Raw genomic sequence first — 20401 nt, 5'->3', positions numbered from 1 at the left:
CTATAATCTGATCTATGAGTATTGGCCCTAATCCTAGGGCACATGGATATTGTTGTGTGCTGCCCCTGAACTGCAGTGCATGTGGAACTGAGTTATTCTATATGGATGGTTCACACATTCAGCATTAACAACACCACATCACTGCATGTGCAGTTTTGAGAGACAAATGCATCATTGGTAACTGCATCACAGCATCTGTTTGTACACACTGTTCCTTATACGCTTAAACATGTGTAGGCAGAAGCCTGCTTCTGTACACAAATAGCTGCTGGGTCAGTAGAATGAAGTTTAATATCTGTGCTAATATTCTTGCTAATATTTCATAAACTTGGTTTAACAAAGAGCTTGGTTCAGTATGACTCACACTTGGCCAAATCTTCACGTTCCTTATGAATTAGCATTGTTTTGCCTCATACAAATAGTTTGGAATTCAATTATGCATAATAAAATAATCACTTTAAATAATTTGGAAATATCAAACATGAATATTTCATTTTCTACACAGGTCCAATGTACACTTTTATGCACATACCATGCAAGGACATTAAGATTTTAAAGATATAAATCCCAGGGCTTTTTTTCAGCAGGAACGTGGGGGAACGGAGTTCCGGAACCTCTTGAAAATGGTCACATGGCTGGTGCCCCTGCCCCCTGATCTCCAGACAGAGGGGAGTTGAGATTGACCTCCCCTCTGTCTGGAGATCAGGGGGCGGGGCCACCAGCCATGTGACCATTTTCTCTGAGGGCAACCCACTGAGTTCCACCACCTCTTTTCCCAGAAAAAAAGCCCTGATAAATCCCATATAAAGAAACATGACAAACCCTCAGAGAGCTCTGAAAGAAGGTGAAATAGGTGGTCCACTGATATGTGTTCAGGGCATGTCAGAGTTGCTATGAATAAAATTCTAATTTAATCAAAGGACTGATTTCCCTTTGCATTTATGTTTGTGAATTAATACATAAGTTTAAAATGTTTTTAAAAAGTTAGGATCAGCTGAATATATCATGCTTTCACTTTGCTCATCATGAGAAACAATTGGTGGCCAAAAACTTCACAGCATACAGCAGTATCCATTTCTTGCAATATCCCTCTCTAGCACCTGCAGATATATATTTCCTTCCTTCCCCATTGATACCTTCAGTTTGCAGGCTTTAATGGATATATTTCAGGAGATGATGAGCTTTGCAATGACTGGCCTCACACATTTATTGAATTATATTGTGAAATATGAGGAAGTAGGAAATGAGAGTGAAGCATTGTCTAAATCACTTGCATGCTCTGAGGAAAGGAAACATTTTTTTCTGCTTGAGTTGCCTTGTGTATTGTTCTGACAAGTAGATTAAATGTGGCTAATCTAAAACTGTGGGTTTTAAAATTTATTTTAAACTAAACTTGTAAATAGAAGTCCAACATTTATATAAATTGTTGTAAGACATTTCCAAATATATATAATCACTTCATTTAATAACTCTAACATACTCACATGGCTACCCCTCTGTAATAAGTTTGGTGGGATTTTCCTCTTTGGAACCACTGATATTCTTACAGCCCAATTTGTAAGGCTTAGCACACCATCTCCATAGGGACATTGTTTCAAGTGCCTCCTCCATCTGAGGCTCGACTGGTGGCAACCCAGAAAAGGGCCTTCTCAGTTGTGGTACCAAAACTTTGGAACTCACTCTCTAAGGAGATTTGCCTGTTTCCCTCCATCATTTTCTTCCACCAGCAGGTAAAGACTATTTTGTTTCATTTGGCTTACTCTCTGTAAACTCTTATTGGCCCTGAGTGTGTGTGTTTGTTCATAAACCTATACGTTTTTGTTGTACTTATATATACATTCAAAATGTTATTTTAATGTTTTAAATGTTTTAATATATGTTGTTTGCCCCCTTGGGGACCCTGTTTAGGTGGGAAAGCAGCATATACGTGTTTCAAATAAATAAATTACTTTATCATAAAGAGATGGTGTGGCACTACCTACTGGAGTAAATTCCCACTATTCAGGGGTCTTTGTGCCACTGTGGTGGGGAAGTGCCTACTACTGTATCATTGGGGTTGGATCCTGTGCAAAATCTCAACTGATAGATGGAATATCCATCAGCAGACAAGAACTTCCCTACCTTCCCCTCCAATCTGTAGCCCAAAACATTTCCCAAAAAAATGCTCCTGGAGACAGGTGATCCCCTAGGAACAGTCAGAGAATTAGCAATGGAATCCATGCTTTTACATGTTGCCATTTTACATGGAATAAAAAGGCTGCTCTATATATGCTTGGAAAATATTATTCAACTCTTATTAAAATCAATCAAATTCTATAATACATTTAATAATTTTACCCAGCACAAATTAAAAGAAAAGCTGATTGAGTCATGCAAATAATTTATTTAGATAAATAGATTAATTTAGCTTGCATTATTTATTCTATGCAAAAAAGAGGGATTTTACAGACAATCCCAGTTCATACAATTAGTGGAATAACTAATATATCACAGACGTCTTCTTTGCTGTCTAACTTTCTTCTTGTGACTTGCTTCTTTTCTACATGCATCAGGAAGCTGTCCATTCTTGTAGCTTCTTCTTGCACCACAGTTACTCCAATCTAAGCCTATTGAAAACATAAGATTGCAGAACTAGTCTATTAGGAGCCTCTGATACAATCCTTAAGAGGTTAGAGCCAGAAAATTTTTACCACTTGGTTTTGAGCAAAACAGGCTTACAGGCTTACATTACTGAATTATGAATAGTGTATGGCCTATGGCTATACCATCCTGAACACACCCAGTCTTGTCTGTTCTTGGAAACTAAGCAGGGTCAGGCCTGATTAGTCCTTGAATGGAAGACCACTTTGGAATACTGGGTGCTAAAACTGAGAATCAGTTTGGTGTAGTGTTTAGAGTGTTAGACTAGGATCTGGCAGATCCAGGTTCGAATCCCCACTCTGCTATGGAAGCTTGTTGGGTGACCTTGGGCCAGTCACACACTCTTAGTCTATCCTATCTTATAGGACTGTGAAGATAAAATGGACAAGAGGAGAATGGTGTTAAGCCAATTTGGGTCCCCATTGAGGAAAAAGGATAAGTATAAATGAAGTAAAATATAAATAAATAAATATAACTCCCTGACTATATATAAATTTGTGAGATTCATCAATGTGATGTGAATTTATATCTCTGAAATCAGGAGCATTGCTCATATATAAGTATTTGGCTAACCTTCCTCCACCTAGCAAAATGATCATCAACATTATGCCAATATAATTATCTCCTTTTCAGTCATTTGGAGCCTTGTTAACAACTGAGCTTGTTCAATCTTGGAAGAGTGGAGTACATGGAAAGTCATTTGTGATAAGGGCCAAATTTGTCTGGGACAAATTCCTTCTGATGGATATCCTGTATAAATTCTTAATCCAGCCAATAGGTTTTCCCAGCGTTGTGATTCATGAAGCAGATTGTGATTGATGCTCTCTACTGAGCTATTCTTATGTACAGTGCATATTTATTATACTGCTGATTGGTGTACAAAGGAAACATTACTTTCTGTTGCTGTGACAAGAGAAGGATGTGTGAGGTTTATTTCTCACCACCCTCTCCCAGTCTAAACAAATTAACTAAGCATAAACAGAATCCCTTAAGCAACAGTATACCTTATGGGACTGAACCTGTGTATTTTAATGCATTGAAGGATGCAATGTCTCAAAGAGTCAACTTGGTATAGGTATTAGATTTTTTAAAAAATGCATGATCCTACTTTTAAAAATAAATAAAATAGCTGTATCCAAAAGTTGTGTAATGGGACAGAACTGATTAAATATGTCTGTTGTGTAATGTGGGAAGAAATAATAAAATTGTATGTGGAAAGAACATTTGAGGTGAGACCCTTCTTAATTCTACATGTACCAGACATATCTAAATTTAAGTTATTTGGGGGAGATACTTCTACCGGTTGGGCAATAGCATGGTGGTGATTGAGCAGAATAAAATGCTAGTAAAATATGTGAATATTTAATATTCAGGATTGAGAAGTTGTCAGTTCTAAGTTTCCTCTAAGGAAGTACCTTCACAAATAGATGCTACCATATGCCATAAGTTAGATAGGCAAATGAGGCCCTGCTTTGTATTTTTTCCTTTCATCACAGTAAGAACCATTCTGGCATGAAGTAAAGGCTCTCCAATTTTGGTGCCCACCCTCTTTAGCTCCCTGCCAGGAAAGCATTGACTGGCTTTCTCCCTAATGTGGCATTTGCCAGCAGCTAAAATATTTTTCTTTTGTTTTCTTTTATCTGCTTGCAATCAGGAGGTCTGGCATTGTCCTTAGCTGTATTTTTGTATAATATGTTGTTTGAACACTCCTGATTAATTTTTAAAAACTCAAAATGTTGCAAGTAATTCTAGTTCGCGGCTCTATTTGATAGCGCCATAGCCTTCTGTTACCATGATCTCCTCAAAGCAAAGCAACTAACACAAAATCTCTTCTTCAATGATGTGACTCACAAATATGAAAGAGACCATTCCACATCCTGGAGCAAAAGGAATTAAAAATATTAATTAAACATCCATTCAAAAAGTCCTAAATTACTCTTGCCCCAAGGCTATGGAAACAATTGAAGGATGTTAGCCACAGAGAGGGATATGCTTTCTTCTGTATTTCTTCATTAGAAGGAAAATATGTAGGGAAAAATACTCCTCCCCAAATGCAAATACATTTGGCCAGGCCCTGGTAGAGTAAAAGAGCATCATCTGTTTATCTGAGCACCTGTTAAAATCTCTGAAGCCCCACCTCTTGAGAAACTTGTGAAACAATCTGGGAACTCAGCCAAAGTCTACACTTCTGCTATATAAGAGTCATCAAAAGACAGGTGCCTCTTTAGAAGCCTGTCGTTTGGTACATGCTGCCGAACTCCAACCAAGATGGGTACAGGCAGGGGGGCATGGATACCACTATGGATACCAATGCTAGTGATCGCCCTAACTCACCATCAAGGTAGGAGACTTTAACAGATCTTCACTTCCTAAATGTACAGCTATTGCCCAGCTCTTCAAGGGTCCAGCAAACCTTTATAGTGATTTTGTTTGCTATGCCTCATTAAAACTAATCAAAGCTTTAAAAATATTTGCCTCCCCCACCATCACCATTGTCCCTTTCCAAAGTCAGTATGTTCAAGTGTTATTACCCCATTGCCTAGAAGTAGCAGTTGAATGGGTCGAGAAAAAAAAAACCTCATGGTTTTAAAGCTACCTCAATACAAAAGGCATCAAGAAACTGTTTTGCCACTGTTTTGTTCAAGCCCTTTTGTTCAGTCCCTTTTGTTGACATAAATGTCATTTAGATAGTGTGAATATTGAAAGCTACAAAACTGACAGGTGAATGAAATAGATGATTAAGATTGGTGTTATAGGTTCCCTTGTTATACCAGAAGGCAGTGTTTGTTAATTTCTTTGAAGTTAATGAAAACTTCATGTTGACTTCAATGAATTGGAATCACCAACTTAAACTACTGAGCATTTGAGATCTTCAGTCATACAAAGACAGGTGTTTGAACAAGAGTACAATGACACCTGAGCATCTCTTCTGTAAACCTTCCATGGAATTGAAAAAAATGAGGCAGAACTTTGAGACAAACATGTCCCTTAAACATCTGTTGCCAGTCATACACATAAATGATTTTATTTCTGTATTTATAAGAAGTACTATAAGGGAGAACTATTACAAGAAACTTGTCAACACTATATCCATTCACATTTACCTGACTGAGCCTAGAAAAAAATGTGAAAGGATCTTGCAGTTGTTGAAACTGGACAAAACAGTTCATGGTGGACAATAAAAACTCAACACCAGTTATTTCCTCAGCAGCATATATTGTCACTATGTACATAACTTATCTATGTGATCCTCTTTTGTTCCTTCATACTCTGAACAATTAAAAATACATACTAAACTGGATTATTTTCACATAAACACAAGCTATTTTTATGAGGATACCAATGTGGAATGTACTACATTACTACCGCTGAAAACTGCTTCAGTTAAGATACCATCTCTAGCCAATTTATGCCGGAGAAATACCATAAAATTCTGTGCAGCTATTTCAGGGAGAATTGTATGCAGTTTACACTAAGTTTACTTTTGATAAGCAGTAATTATGTCCATAAGTTCCTGAAAAAGAAAGCTGCCTCCGATATATTCAGTACAATAATCTGAATCAGCTCTGTTTAAAAAGCTTGATTGTGATGCGTGTGCATGCAAACTGGTTTCAGAGTTTAAGCTTTTTGATTCACTGTCAGTTTACTTTCATCAGGATTTTTTAAGATCTGGTGACAGCGTCCAGCTCCCAGCACAGCCTTCTTCCACTGGTTTAGGGTCATGAAAGGTCCATTCAGAGCGCAGCAGCAGCAGCAGCAGCAGCAGCGGGAAAAAGACAAATTCCATAGCAGGAATTACTAGGAAAGAAATTGAAATACTGCAGGCTGTATAATAATGCCTTTATATAAATCCAGGGATTTGCTGCATATGGAATACTGTGCACAATACTGGCTCTCCAACTCTAAAAAGATATCAGAGAGCTAGAAAAAGTGCATAACAGGGCAACTGAAATGATCAAAAGGTTAGAGAAAGTTCTTTGGGAGGAATGGGTAAAGTACTGGGGCATTAAAGGTTTTAAAAAAATTTTTTAAAGACAACTAAGGGGGAACACTGCAGAGGCTTATAAAATAATTACTGGTATGGATGAAGTGAACAGGGAGAAATTTCCTTTCCCTCTTAATGCTGGAATGTGGAGTTACCCAAAGAAAATTGATTGGCAGTAGATTCAGAGTAGACAAAAGAAACTATTATTTCATACAAGCCATAATTAAATTGTGGAATTTGTTGCAACAAGATGTAGTGTGGTGGCCTCTTGCACAAACTGCTTTAAAGGAGCATAAGAGAAATTCACAGAAAATAGGTTGATCAACACACAGCTATTAGCTGTGATAAATAAATGACAATCTCATTTAGTATAGTAGTATAAAGTAGTAGCATAAATTTGATTAACAGTAACTGGGTTGGATCCCGTGATTAATCAGCAAAAGGCACCAATGGTTGCAAATCTTTCCCATGTTCGCCTTCCCTAACGATCCTTTCCAGCCCTGGGGCCCATGAGTCAGGAGTGGGGAAGGGAAGGGGGGAAACTACCCCATCCTCTCTCTTCCATCAGCAAAGTTGCACTGATTTCATCCCCTTCCTCCTCCCCATTGCATCTTCCCGACCCAAGTCCCATGACCTTGGGAATAAAGTTTCTTAGAATTGATAAGGTCAGCTGTGAAGTACAGGGACAAGGGGGGGGGGGATCTGTGGCCCTTGCCCTTGCAGATTGTGGACTCTAACCTGCAGTGGAGCAAAAATGGGGGAGGACAGTTGCCTTCATACCTTACTTGTGAGCTTCCAGGAAGCATCTGCTGGGCCATTGCTGGGAACAGGAAGGATGCTGAACTAGTTTGTTCAATCTAGCCAGGCTCTTCAGGTTTTTAGTTGCACTGTCTAAATTAAGATCTACAGGGTTATACTTCCACCTTGCAAAAACGTTTGAGGTTTCATCCTACAAATTAGCAGGGCTCTACTGCCACTATGCATTATTCTCTGTGCTGGAGTTTACACATACCTTACCTAGAAGTACTATAAACACATGCATGACATAGAATAGCACTGGTATATGTGTGATGATTTCTAAGATCCTTCTACCTCCAAAATGACTAAAGAGGCTATGGAAATAAGGAACATCATGTGTCTATTTGTATGCTACTATATATTTTAGATCAAAGGATATGTGACGTGGCCCTGAGAGATTCAGAAAAGCAGTGTAATCACAGTAATCCTTAGGAAGAAGCTATGATCACAACATGTGCTTTGCAAGTAAAAAGCCCCAAGGGCATTCCCTGGTAAACCTAATTTTCCAGGAGATCTGTAATCCTATGCACATTACTGATTTCAATGGGTTTAAATTGGAGTAATTCTGCATAGGATTGTACTGTCAGTGGATTTACAACCGGAAAAACACGGACATGAGTTCAAATAAGTATACTCACAACTTTAAAGCTTGCTAGATTACTGAACTGCCTACTGATATGTGAGCCTGCTTATGGGTTGAGGTCATCATTGGAGGTCCTATTTCAGGTGTTCCCAACATCTGAAGTAAGTCTCATAGCACTGCTGACCAAGGCTTTCTAGCAATACCTAGACTTTGGAATACTTGCCCTAGACAAATCTGCCCTTTCTTTTTGGATGGAAAGTAAAAACAAGTCTATTTAGGTTTGAAGGCAGAGAGGGATTAATGTGTTTAGAGTAGACATGGGCATGAACAGAAAAAAAAACCAAACACGATGTTCGTTGTTCATTGCCATCCACAAACAACGAACAACTAACATTGACAAAAATGACCTATTCATGAACATGTTCATTGTTTGTTGTTCATGGGGGCCAGCAGGCTCTCCTCCAGGCATCAAGATTCCTACCACACCACTCCCAGAAACTTTACCTGAGCAGGCAGCAGGAAATGTACCAGTAATAAATAATAGCTTGGTCTAGAGCCTGGCAGCAGCCCTGGAACTTGACGAGGTAGAACCCTATCCCACCACACACAAAGAAAATACAAGCTCCAAAGCACTCTCCCTGTCTCTCTCTCAAAATGCCAACAGCAACTATCTCTCCCTCATGGTCTGCAAAACCAGAGCTGGGAGCCCCCCTCCCCCCTGCTCTTTAATTCCTTGTAACAAATTTGGAGCTCCACACTTGAAAGGAAGACCTGCCTATCAAGCTAAATTGGGCTTAGATTGGGGTTTCCAGGGCAACAGCATGAGTTCAGACAGAGTTCAGGCAGTCCCTGCCTCTGATTGCCAAGGAAATTGATTGCAGGTGCCAGACTGTCTGGCTTGACGAACAGCAACAAGCCAGGCTTGCAACGACCACCTGTTCGTTTAGAATGGGGCCTCATGAACAGCTTGTTCGCAAACAGCTGATTGGGCTGTTCGTGGGTTTTTTTAGTTCATATTGCTGTTCCTGCCCATCGCTAGTTTAGAGAGGTATTTGCTGCTGTATTTTCACTGATTCACTGCTGATTCACTGATATTATATTTTCAGAGCTGTACATTCTGTATTTTCAGAGATATTTTATTGTGGGTGGGTTTTGTGATATTACGTGTTTTTAATAATTTGGAACTGATTTTGTTTGCTGCTGGATTTTATTGATATTTTGAATAAATAAATATTTCGATGGTTTTTGCATCTTAACAATTTGATAGTTCACAGAATTGTTACAACTATGTGACCTAACAAAGCCCACAGCGATTCCTTCTTTCTTGTTCTTTCTATTGTTGTCACAGTCCATGCCCAAGTTGCAGATCAGCAATCCCAGTATGAAGATCAACAGTCCCAGTACTATGACCAGCAATCTCAGTATGATCAGCAGCAATTAAATTATGATTACTATCAATCTGTTCAGCAGGAACAAGACCGTAGGTGTTTTAACATTATTTGGGCAAGGTTAGATACGGGGGGGGTAGAAGGCAGGACTACATCCTTGCAGACTTCAACCCACCTTACTGGGAGAAGAACAGAATTACTATCTGGTTTAATTTCATGTTTGTAAGCCCTAGGTTCACTGAAAGACCATAGTGATTTTAAGCATTCATACATTTCAATTAATTAAAAACATGAAACAGCATTTCTCCCATTTTCTTAATGTAATAAAATAATTGTGCTTAACTATAGAATCATAAGTCTCTTCTAAGCTTAAGGATTTAGAAGGGTGTAATTCTGGTTAGGATAGCGCTGTGAAGTCATATTATTCTATGTATGATAGAATGAAGGAGTATTTGAATGAAATGAAATACATTTTACTAGCCAGTCAATAATATCTACTAGTGTGTTGTTACTGTATACCAGCGCAACCTGAAATACACACTATTCCTGCTGATATTTGCCATTGCTATTGCTAGATGCTACATCCATGTAGAAATATCTTACCTCAGGAAAAAAAGTTCAGTCCCTTTCTTTCCCCCTGCCCCAAGTTGCTCAAAAACATTTATTAATCTCTACTTACAACCTTTGGTCCTGCTGTATCTTTGATGTTAGGCCTGTCTTGGGATTCCACTTACTGCCTTACTTCCAGAGACATTCCCACATCTCTGGAAATGCATCTTTTATCAGCCATCTTCCTTATAGCAGCTTTGTCTCTGGCTTCTAGGGTTCTTTCTCTTTCTCTTCCTTCTTCTTTTGTTCCCAGGAGAGCTAAAGTTATTTTGCTTCAAATAGCCTATTGAAGCCAGCAGGGCAATCCTAAGAATACTTTTCTGGGAGTAAACCGCATTGAATAAGACAGTAGAATTCTGGGTAATCCTGTTTAAGACTGCACTGTAAGAAGTTTAAGAACCAGGCATTCACATAAATAGCATTAATGAGATGAAAGATGGTCTAAGATAAAAGTTGGGATTGAAAATAGGAATGCTAAGTTATAGTTACCATTTGTCTATGGACAGAATTCTGTGCCTAAAGGATGCAGAAATAATCAGGTGAACCATCCCAGCACTGGAACGCAGTAATATGGGAAAGTTGCATCAACTGAATTTCTGCCTGTCATAAAGGTATTGAATAGACATGGGCACAAATCAAAATACAAATCAGATTTCGTGACGAATCGGCTGATTTGTGCATTTTGTAGGACTGCATTTTTCATGAAATCCACAACTTTTGGGGCTGATTCATTCAATTTGTGAATGCTTCATGATGCCAGACCCACTGGCACTGATCCATTGATTCCCTAGGCAACATAGGCCTGGAATGTCTGCAGACCTTTTGTTGCCGTGGAAACCCCGATCTTAGCCCACATAACTTTGATAGGCAGCTCTCCCTGCCAACCTGAGAGCTAAGCAAAGCTACAAATGATGAATTACTCATGGCGGGTCTGCACAAGTTTACCTGGGAACTATAGTCGGAAACTCCTTCCCCTCACTGTTTCCCTTTTCCATTTTTAAGAATGGGATGGTGGAGTAGCAGCAGCGGCAGCAGCCTCAGCAGCTCCTTCTGCTGCTGTTCACTGCTTGCTAGCTTCAGGATCCCTTCCCTGACTCCCTACTTCCCATCCTCTTGCTGCTCTGACATGCCTTCCCACCCACCCCCGCTCCCAAGGTCCCCAGAGTGGATCCTGAGCAGATCCAGTCTGCTAGGTTTTTCCTTTGAGAACTTGGAGGGGGGAGGGCATGTCAGAGCAGCAGGAGGACAGGAAGGAAAAGTCAGCAAAGAGAACCTGAAGAGAGGAAAACCCAAGATTTTTCTTCCAGCAGCGGCAGAAAGCAGGTCAGGATGGGAGGGAAAAGTCAGCAAAGAGAGCCTGAAGAGAGCTACTTGGAGGGTGGCTGGAGGAGAGCCTGCTGAAGTCTCCCTGCAAGTTTGGCACCTCTGGGTATGAAGGGGGCCATTGTAGGGCCTGGGATCTGATGAATCGTGAACCTAAAAAATTGTTTCATGAAATGGGACAATTTTGTGAAAGTTCGTGGTTCGTGGTTCTTGGAATGTGATGAACCACGAAAGGGGTCATTCCCCCCCCCATTTCATGCCCATCTCTAGCACTAAAGCTTCAGAGCCTCTGTCCATAACAAGGTGTTAATCCTCATTGACATCAAGCTGTTCTGTGTTCCATTTGTAGTTATATTTATGATGCATACTATGGGTTGGATCCCACAGTCCCTCAGCAGAAGAAGCTAAAGTCAGCAATCTTCTTAGCTTTCCTCTCTCCCCAGCAGCTATTTCCAATCCTAGGAAAGTTTATTCTGGGAATGTGGGTAATAGCAATGCTGGTGGGAGGTTGTAGTGGAGAAGGGGAAGGCAGCAAAATTGTCCTTCCTATTGCTTGCATGAATGAAATTCCATTGACAGAAGAGGGCTAAAAGAGCAATTTTGCCCCCCTCCCCCCTCCCCATTACATCCTCTCAACCCATGTGGCTATTATCCCACACAGATCCTACAATTTCAGGAATAACTTTTCACAAGATTGGAAATGGCTGCTTGGGAGGTGGGGTGGGAGCTTCAAGGAGTTTGGGGACCCTTACATATCGTTTGCAAGATCCTTGCACTAGATACAACCCTATGGTTATATTTCCAAATGTTTTTTCCACCAAGGAACCATTGCTACATCTGTATTTTCTTTTGTTTCAAAATGGAAGTACTCAAGCTTCTAACTCATAAAACATCGAGTGCTATAGGACTATATTCTTGGATTGTGTACACTGGATAAGATTCATGTATGTTGAGATTATATTTATTTTCATCAGTTAAGGAGAAAGCAAACAAACACACAGAGGTATCTAATCTAAAAGTATATATGCACAACACAAATGTACAAATATACACTGTGTGAGCATAGGTGTACAAGTGGTACACCCATGATAGCAAATACTATATTACTTTATGCTCTTGAGCTAACTACATAGCCAAAGGGCTATGGAAAACAACACATATCTATATGGCATTTAAAAAATGAAAATGTATAAAATAAATCAACAGTAAAAAACCACATGCAGGTACCATAATCACCTCAGTCCTATCAATAATCCACAAGCCTTGGTGATTCCTAGAACCCAGTTAGGCTCATAAAATGCTATGCAAAGGAAAGGGAGGAACTGTGCCTTTCTTCTCTCACTCCCCTTCTGAGAGACCATTGTTTTCTGTGAACAAAAGGATTACCATCCCTGGAGTGCAACTTTCTCACCTTCCCTTCTTGCTGCAACCCCAAATGCCCCTCAAGATGCTGTTCCTGGCATTTTAGGCTGCAGTGAGAGGGGTAAAAGTTATGCTTCGGGGGTGGGGGAACACCTGTTATTGGCAACACACTATTGGACTGAAGCATACATTGGGTTTAGGGACGGAATGGGAAGGGCAAGCACTGATGCCAGGAGAGCTGGAAGTAAGCACTGCATCATAAGTAGCCCTGAATCAGGTTCCGTTTTACTATGAGGATACTGTCCCCCTTCCCTTAAACCAGATTCCATGTGTAACAGCTTCATTGCATAAACACACAAGGTCCCACCTTGGGATTTATTATATTACTGTGCCCTGAGTAAGGCTAAACTACATGATAGTTTATAGGTTGTCTCCAGGTTCACCACGTTGATCAGCGTCACACATCAGCTCCAAGAAAGTCACTTTAAAAGCATCATAAACTGATTTTGCTGACAATGGGTGGAGGAAGGGGCTCCTGCTTCCCTCTGCCTTTTTACTGAACCTTAAGAACCCCAAGGGGGAAGTTATTCACATGGAGTAATCTGAATACTTGCAGCTCCAAAGTTATGCAGACTATCAAAGCGGAGAAACTGGGTGCAACTCATAAACTGATGTATCATATTGTTCAATCCTTAGATATGTTCGGTCTCAAATTCTTTAAGTGCACTTTCAGATATTCTGTATAACTTAATCATATTTTGTCAACAACTGAAAGTCTAATGTAATGTTCTGCTTCTCACATTTCAAATGGTTTACACATTAGGTCAAAAATGAAATTGATTACCAAAGTTGCTGTTTTTAGCTGGGAGAGGCCAATATCAGATTCAGATTACACTGCATGGGTGACAGGCCCCATTACGTAATGAAAGTTAACACCATTTTAGTAATTTTGATGATTTCACACAGTAAAGCTTTATCGAATGCCCATTCTTATGTAACATGTTCAACATTTTGTTCCTACGGAAAGTGGAATTGTGAAGGAAGTCATATGACATCAACACTTAACACTATGTTTGTATATTCAGGATGCTATGCTAGAAGAGTTTTAGCTGAGATGTTTTGACTATAATTGTATTCACTCAGGAATAAGTCCTACTGATTTCAGTAGAACTCACTTTCAAATAAACTGCACACAATTATATTAGTATTACTAATTTGTATTAGTAGCTGTAATGTTATTTCTTTCCTTCAGTTTTGACCACATCATCTCCCAGGGTCCCAGATGTGACCATCATCCCACCAGTGAGAACAACTCTAGCTGTCAAGGGTAAGTATTCTGACCTCAAGATACTTATGCTTTAACCTGTCATCTTCGTTGGACTGGATCCTTCTATCAGTGACTAGAACAAGTTCATGGAAGCAGATTTTCCTCACTTTCCTTTCTCTCAGCAACCCCTTGAGCATCTCAAAAAGCGTTTACTGAGATCTGTGTGTAGGTGGTCGTGGGTTCTCAACATTATATGCCCTGTGGCAGAGGGACTGCAGAAAAAAGGGAGGATTGGGCAAAATCCCCACTCTTCCATGACTGGAGCAAGCTCAGTTCAAGGTTTGCTCCACTCATGAAAAGATGGGAGTGATTTTGACCAAAGCAACTTATTTCTAGTACCCCTGTGCCATATAACAGATTGTTAGGACCGATTGGCTAACCCTCAGCAGACATTTATCAAGGAATGCAGGGGGTTGCTGGAAAGGAATTGCTATAATGATCTTTTCCCATGATCTCCTCCTTTGAACAGAAACAGGACCAATCAGAGATGGGGGCCAGGAAGGCTCTTTGGCCTGGGCCTCAAGCTCAAAGGGTGCCTCTAGTTAAGCCCTTCTTAATTTTTTTGGCAGTTCATAATTTCACAACTTATTTTTATGTGCATTGCATGTTATCCTTTTTTATTTTCTCAGCCCCACCCACCTCACAGGGTGATTGTCATGAGGATAATAACAACACACTTTGTAAACCTCTCTGAGTGGGCGTTAAATTGTCCTGAAGCGCGGTATATAAATCAAATGTTGTTGTTATCATGATGATGACGGTGGTGGTGGTGATGCTGGCCAGGGCCAAGGCCAGGGGGCTCAAATGCTGGAAAGTGCCCCAGGCCTCTCTGAACCTTTGAGACAGCCTGAATAGTTGATAGGATTGTGAAATATTCACAAAATATTAATTTAACATGGAAAAAAATCAGGAGACAAGAAAGCCATTAATGAGCAGAGAGGTAGATGAATAGACTAAAGATCAAGAAAACTCAAATAAAAATATTGTAGCCATATTTGATTTTTAAAATCCTGTGATTCCTTGAGTGGGTGTACAATTAATATATGAATGGATGCAGGACTCTTAGTAAAATCTAACAATTACTTTTGATCCACAGCTGGAAACCCTGCTCACAATGGGCAAGTGTGTAGTACTTGGGGCAACTTCCACTTCAAGACTTTTGATGGAGACATCTACCATTTCCCCGGGCTCTGTAATTATGTCTTTGCATCTCACTGCAAATCCACCTATGAAGATTTCAACATCCAAATAAGACGCACTGTGGCTCAGAATGCTACCATTATTAGCCGTGTTGTCATAAAACTTGATGGAGCAGTCATTGAGCTGACACAGAACTCAATTCTTGTGAATGAAAAACAGTAAGTTTAATAATTTAATCAGCAACATCATCTCTGTTATTCCACTGTTGCAAATTCCAATTATTAGTATATGTGTGGAGGAGGTGATAGGTAAAAATTGCTCCAATTCAATTCCCATTAGAACAGTGTATTTGTATTGAAAATAAACACAATTCCAAACAAATCTTCCTGCTTTGGAGCCACAATGGGAGGACTCCGAAATGAAGCAAGTTCCCTCTGAAATACTCCAAACCAAAGAAAAGTAACCTAAAAAGCAACCTCTTTGCAGTGCTTCAGGTTGCTGCCTGTTTCATGTGGCTACCAACCCGTTTTTGTCTGCCTGGGATTCCCCTGTGGAATTAACTGCCTGGACCCTTTTTTTTCCATATGAAGAAATTGGTTTCCAAACAGGTGGTGGTCAAGCAAGGGAAAATATGATTGGCAGCTCAGTGAGGCACACAGCAACTGGTACTTTTATTGCTTTCTCTTCTAACCTATGTAATTCCTCAAGGAAAGTGAGGAAACGTGTAGGTTTGGATCTGTTTTATCTGCCCTAAGTGAATTCTCTCATTAAGTGAATGTTTGCAAGACATTGGGGTATGTTCAATAAATCAATGGTCTTTCTTATTTCATTGATTATACTTATCATTATGTCTATGCCTGGATTTCCTTAATTTGACTCATTTAAACCCCAATACATAGATATATTATACATTCCTATCTAATAGTGATTTCCTTGGAAACTTCTGTGCTTATCTTTCTGAAATTTTGTAGGTGACTTTCCTAGTGTTGGCTCTGAATTTCCTGGGATCTGGGGGATAATCACATGGAAAATAAAGTAATTATAAACTATGAGAATACTATGCTCATGGATAACTTTCAAACTTCTGCACCCATCCTTCTGAATTTTTGCAGGGAATTTTCCAAGGATCACTTTATATTTCCTGTACATTTCATCAATTTGTCACAAAACTCATAGCAGGATTAGCAAAAGCATTTTAAAATGATCAAATCCAGCTGCCCTAGAATAAAAATCCCAGCATCTATTTGGATGAAATGTAGCAGGTATTGTTCCTGTATGGTCAGCTTCTATTCCTGCAAATTTTATTTTAAAAGAAATTTTAAAAGTTACAGTGAGCTAAAAGTTGGCCTTTCAAATTAAGGGAATCTATTTTTAAAAATGAACAAAAACTGAAATGAACAGACTGCACAAATCAGGCATGACATGAAGCAAAGTGTTGAAACAAGACAAGAAAATGAGGCAAGCCATCAAATGCAGCAACAAAAAACCCAATAATTTTATTGCAAGTTTTCATGACAAAAATGAAACTTTTTTTGCAAGTTTCCTAGTTCCTATGCCTTCAGGGACTGCCTTGTCAATTTCAAAGGAGAAAGCAGAGTCACCCTTGCATATCTGTCCTTTCCTTTGAAATGGATGGAGCAGCCCATGTGAGCAAGTGCTTTTGTTTTTTGTTTTCATTATTTCTATAAAGCCGCTCAGCAAAAGGCTCTTCATAATAAAACATTTGCTAAAAACATCCACAATCATAACCAACAGAGTTGAAACCAGAGCAGAGTCCAGAAGTAGTCTTGCTGTGGTGGAACACGCTTCTTCTGCTGAAGGAAGTTCCCTTGCACCAGAGGAAGGCTCTGCCATTAGCAGAGGAGGAACCACAACATCCAACCTCACGTTAAAACTGAACAATACAAAAAGGCAGTCAAGCAAGACTAGCAGCAGCTAAATATATTAAATGTTTTAAATGTGTTATCAAATATATTAAATGTTTTAAAATCTTTTCATGGTTGATCTGTACATCAAAGTGTAACAGATTACGGATCAGGTTGTATGAGTTTAAACACCAACAGTGAAAATTTAAGAGTGTTACAAATGTCGTCTACAAATGCAAGTTTGTTTTATGCAAATAAAGTGAATATAAGTCATTGTTTTGTGTCCATGAACCATGAGACAGATTTGCATATAATGAAGTGATGCCATGAAACATTTTGTTCTTAGAAAGCAGAATTAGATATCTGTGAATGAGAATGTTTTCATTTGTCACCTCTGTCTTCAATTGCAATTTGTTTTACTTCCAGCGTTCAGCTACCTTATACTCAGTCAGGGATCCTGATTGAAAGAAGCATTGGAAATGATGTGAAAATCCTGTCCAAGTTAGGCCTGCTGTTGTTGTGGAATGAAGAGGATAACCTTCTGGTAATAAAAATTTGCAAACCTTATAAGGAACTCTCAATATGACAGAAAAGCGATCTGTCTTATTTTACTTATGTTTACTTGTTTTGTGAAAGCTATATATGCAATCACGTGACATGATTTCCCGATAGTACAAATCAATCAGAATTTGGATATTAAGTTTATCTATTGGTTCCTTGGCCATTTGGATCACAAGCTTAGACAATATTTGGTCATTGAGTCAGCCTGTGAAAATTTAAAGATCAGAACGAAATAATATCCTAATTTCAACAATTAGAAATCAGCTCAATCAGCTATGAGACTGATTGTAAACATTTCTTTTCTCTCTATATAAAATATTCACTATCCAAATGCAAAATTTGCAGCAACAGACTTTCATTCATGGTAATACACTGGATGTTTACTGTAATTACATTTTGCTATTTCTATCCTGTTTTAGCTGGAACTGAATGAGAAATATGCTAATCAGACTTGTGGCCTTTGTGGAGACTTCAATGGTATCCCAATATACAACGAATTCATTGCAAACAGTAAGTAACTTACTGACTCTTCTGTTTTTATTCTTTTTAAAAACAGGATATTAGTCAGTTCCTTTGTAGAATGGCAATGTTTATTTTGGCAAACACTGTTCTGAAAGACTTTTGATTTGACAGCACTGTGAAGTATTGGAAAAGGATGATGGCTCATCTGCTGAAATGATCTCTTATAAATAATAATAATAATAATAATAATAACATTCGATTTATATACCGCCCTTCAGGACAACTTAATGCCCACTCAGAGTGGTTTACAAAGTGTTATTATTACCCCACAACAATCACCCTGTGAGGTGGGTGGGGCTAAGAGAGCTCAAGAGAACTGTGACTCGCCCAAGGTCACCCAGCTGGCTTTGTGGAGGAGTGGGGAATCAAACCCGGCTCTCCAGATTAGAGTCCCGTGCTCTTAACCACTACACCAAACTGGCTCTTAATATTGTTAAGTTCTTGCTTTGTTTTTTCTGTCTTGTTTTTTAAAACCAATCACATAACAAGTCTTTGCACTTTCAAAATTTGCCCTTTCTCTTTATATGTTTAGCAGGAGATACCTTTGAGCAAGGGCTATGCCAGGTGAGGGGAGCAGAAATTATGTTCCATGGGAACCTGACAGGGAGGGCCTCCATGGGTCCTTGCTGGCCAGATTAAGCTAGACCATCCCTCCCTGGCCAGCTTATACTGTGGCCTTCTCCTGCTATGGTGGGATGGGCCATGGTGAATGGCTCTTCTAGATGCACATCATGGGTACTTAAAGGGGATGTGTCTGTGCCTCAGTATTCTATTTTGTCAACTCTTCTTGCTCACTTGCCCTAAAGGAAAACTTCTTGTAGCTCATTCAGCAGGGGATTTACTAGATATCTCAATAGTCAATAGGTCGATGGTTGTTGGGGGTTTTCCGGGCTGTATTGCCGTGGTCTTGGCATTGTAGTTCCTGACGTTTCGCCAGCAGCTGTGGCTGGCATCTTCAGAGGTGTAGCACCAAAAGACAGAGATCTCTCAGTGTCACAGTGTGGAAAAGATGTAGGTCATTTGTATCTACTCAGGAGGGGTGGGGTTGAGCTGAGTCATTCTGTAAGAGTTTCCCAGGGTGTGGAATGCTAATGGCGGGAGGCTTCACTGTAACCTGAGGAGGTTCTTTTGCATATGGATTGGTGCTTGATGTGCTAATCTTCTCTGCAGGGCTATTGTCGGGTGTGGAGTGTTTTGTTGGCCTGGTGTTTTTCAGAACTGGAGCCCATGCTCTGTTCATTCTTAAGGTTTCTTCTTTCCTGTTGAAGTTTTGCTTATGCTTGTGAATTTCAATGGCTTCCCTGTGCAGTCTGACAAAGTAGTTGGAAGTGTTGTCCAGTATTTTGGTGTCCTGGAATAAGATACTGTGCCCTGTTTGAGTTAGGCTATGTTCAGCCACTGCTGATTTTTCAGGCTGTCCAAGTCTGCAGTGTCTTTCATGTTCTTTTATTCTTGTCTGGATGCTACGCTTTGTGGTCCCGATGTAAACTTGTCCACAGCTGCAGGGTATAAGTTTACATCGGGACCACAAGTTTACATCGGGACCACAAAGCGTAGCATCCAGACAAGAATAAAAGAACATGAAAGACACTGCAGACTTGGACAGCCTGAAAAATCAGCAGTGGCTGAACATAGCCTAACTCAAACAGGGCACAGTATCTTATTCCAGGACACCAAAATACTGGACAACACTTCCAACTACTTTGTCAGACTGCACAGGGAAGCCATTGAAATTCACAAGCATAAGCAAAACTTCAACAGGAAAGAAGAAACCTTAAGAATGAACAGAGCATGGGCTCCAGTTCTGAAAAACACCAGGCCAACAAAACACTCCACACCCGACAATAGCCCTGCAGAGAAGATTAGCACATCAAGCACCAATCCATATGCAAAAGAACCTCCTCAGGTTACAGTGAAGCCTCCCGCCATTAGCATTCCACACCCTGGGAAACTCTTACAGAATGACTCAGCTCAACCCCACCCCTCCTGAGTAGATACAAATGACCTACATCTTTTCCACACTGTGACACTGAGAGATCTCTGTCTTTTGGTGCTACACCTCTGAAGATGCCAGCCACAGCTGCTGGCGAAACGTCAGGAACTACAATGCCAAGACCACGGCAATACAGCCCGGAAAACCCCCAACAACCATCGTTCTCCGGCCGTGAAAGCCTTCGACAATACATCAAGTCAATAGGTCATTGACTGGCTGAGCCAGGAATAAAATTTTGTTGCAGTTGCTAATTCTCATTGTCTGACAGCAGCCTGGGCAGAGGCACTGTGATCTTTAAGAGGCCT

General features: G+C 39.9%; 1 protein-coding gene across 1 annotated transcript in view; it reads left to right on the top strand.

Annotated features, from left to right (window-relative positions):
* The first annotated feature begins 4898 nt into the window (after positions 1-4898).
* MUC5AC (mucin 5AC, oligomeric mucus/gel-forming) overlaps positions 4899-20401 on the top strand; it is a 67532-nt gene continuing 52029 nt past the window's right edge. The window contains exons 1-6 of the mRNA XM_054972917.1: positions 4899-4981; positions 9355-9486; positions 13941-14015; positions 15112-15373; positions 17447-17564; positions 18001-18091. Coding sequence (XP_054828892.1) covers positions 4909-4981; positions 9355-9486; positions 13941-14015; positions 15112-15373; positions 17447-17564; positions 18001-18091 — 751 coding nt within the window. The 5' untranslated portion in view covers positions 4899-4908. The remainder of the gene's footprint in view (positions 4982-9354; positions 9487-13940; positions 14016-15111; positions 15374-17446; positions 17565-18000; positions 18092-20401) is intronic.

This window comes from Eublepharis macularius, chromosome 2 (assembly GCF_028583425.1).
Source record: "Eublepharis macularius isolate TG4126 chromosome 2, MPM_Emac_v1.0, whole genome shotgun sequence".
NCBI classification, from domain to species: Eukaryota; Metazoa; Chordata; class Lepidosauria; order Squamata; family Eublepharidae; genus Eublepharis; species Eublepharis macularius.
This window is presented reverse-complemented; position numbering and strand designations above follow the sequence as displayed.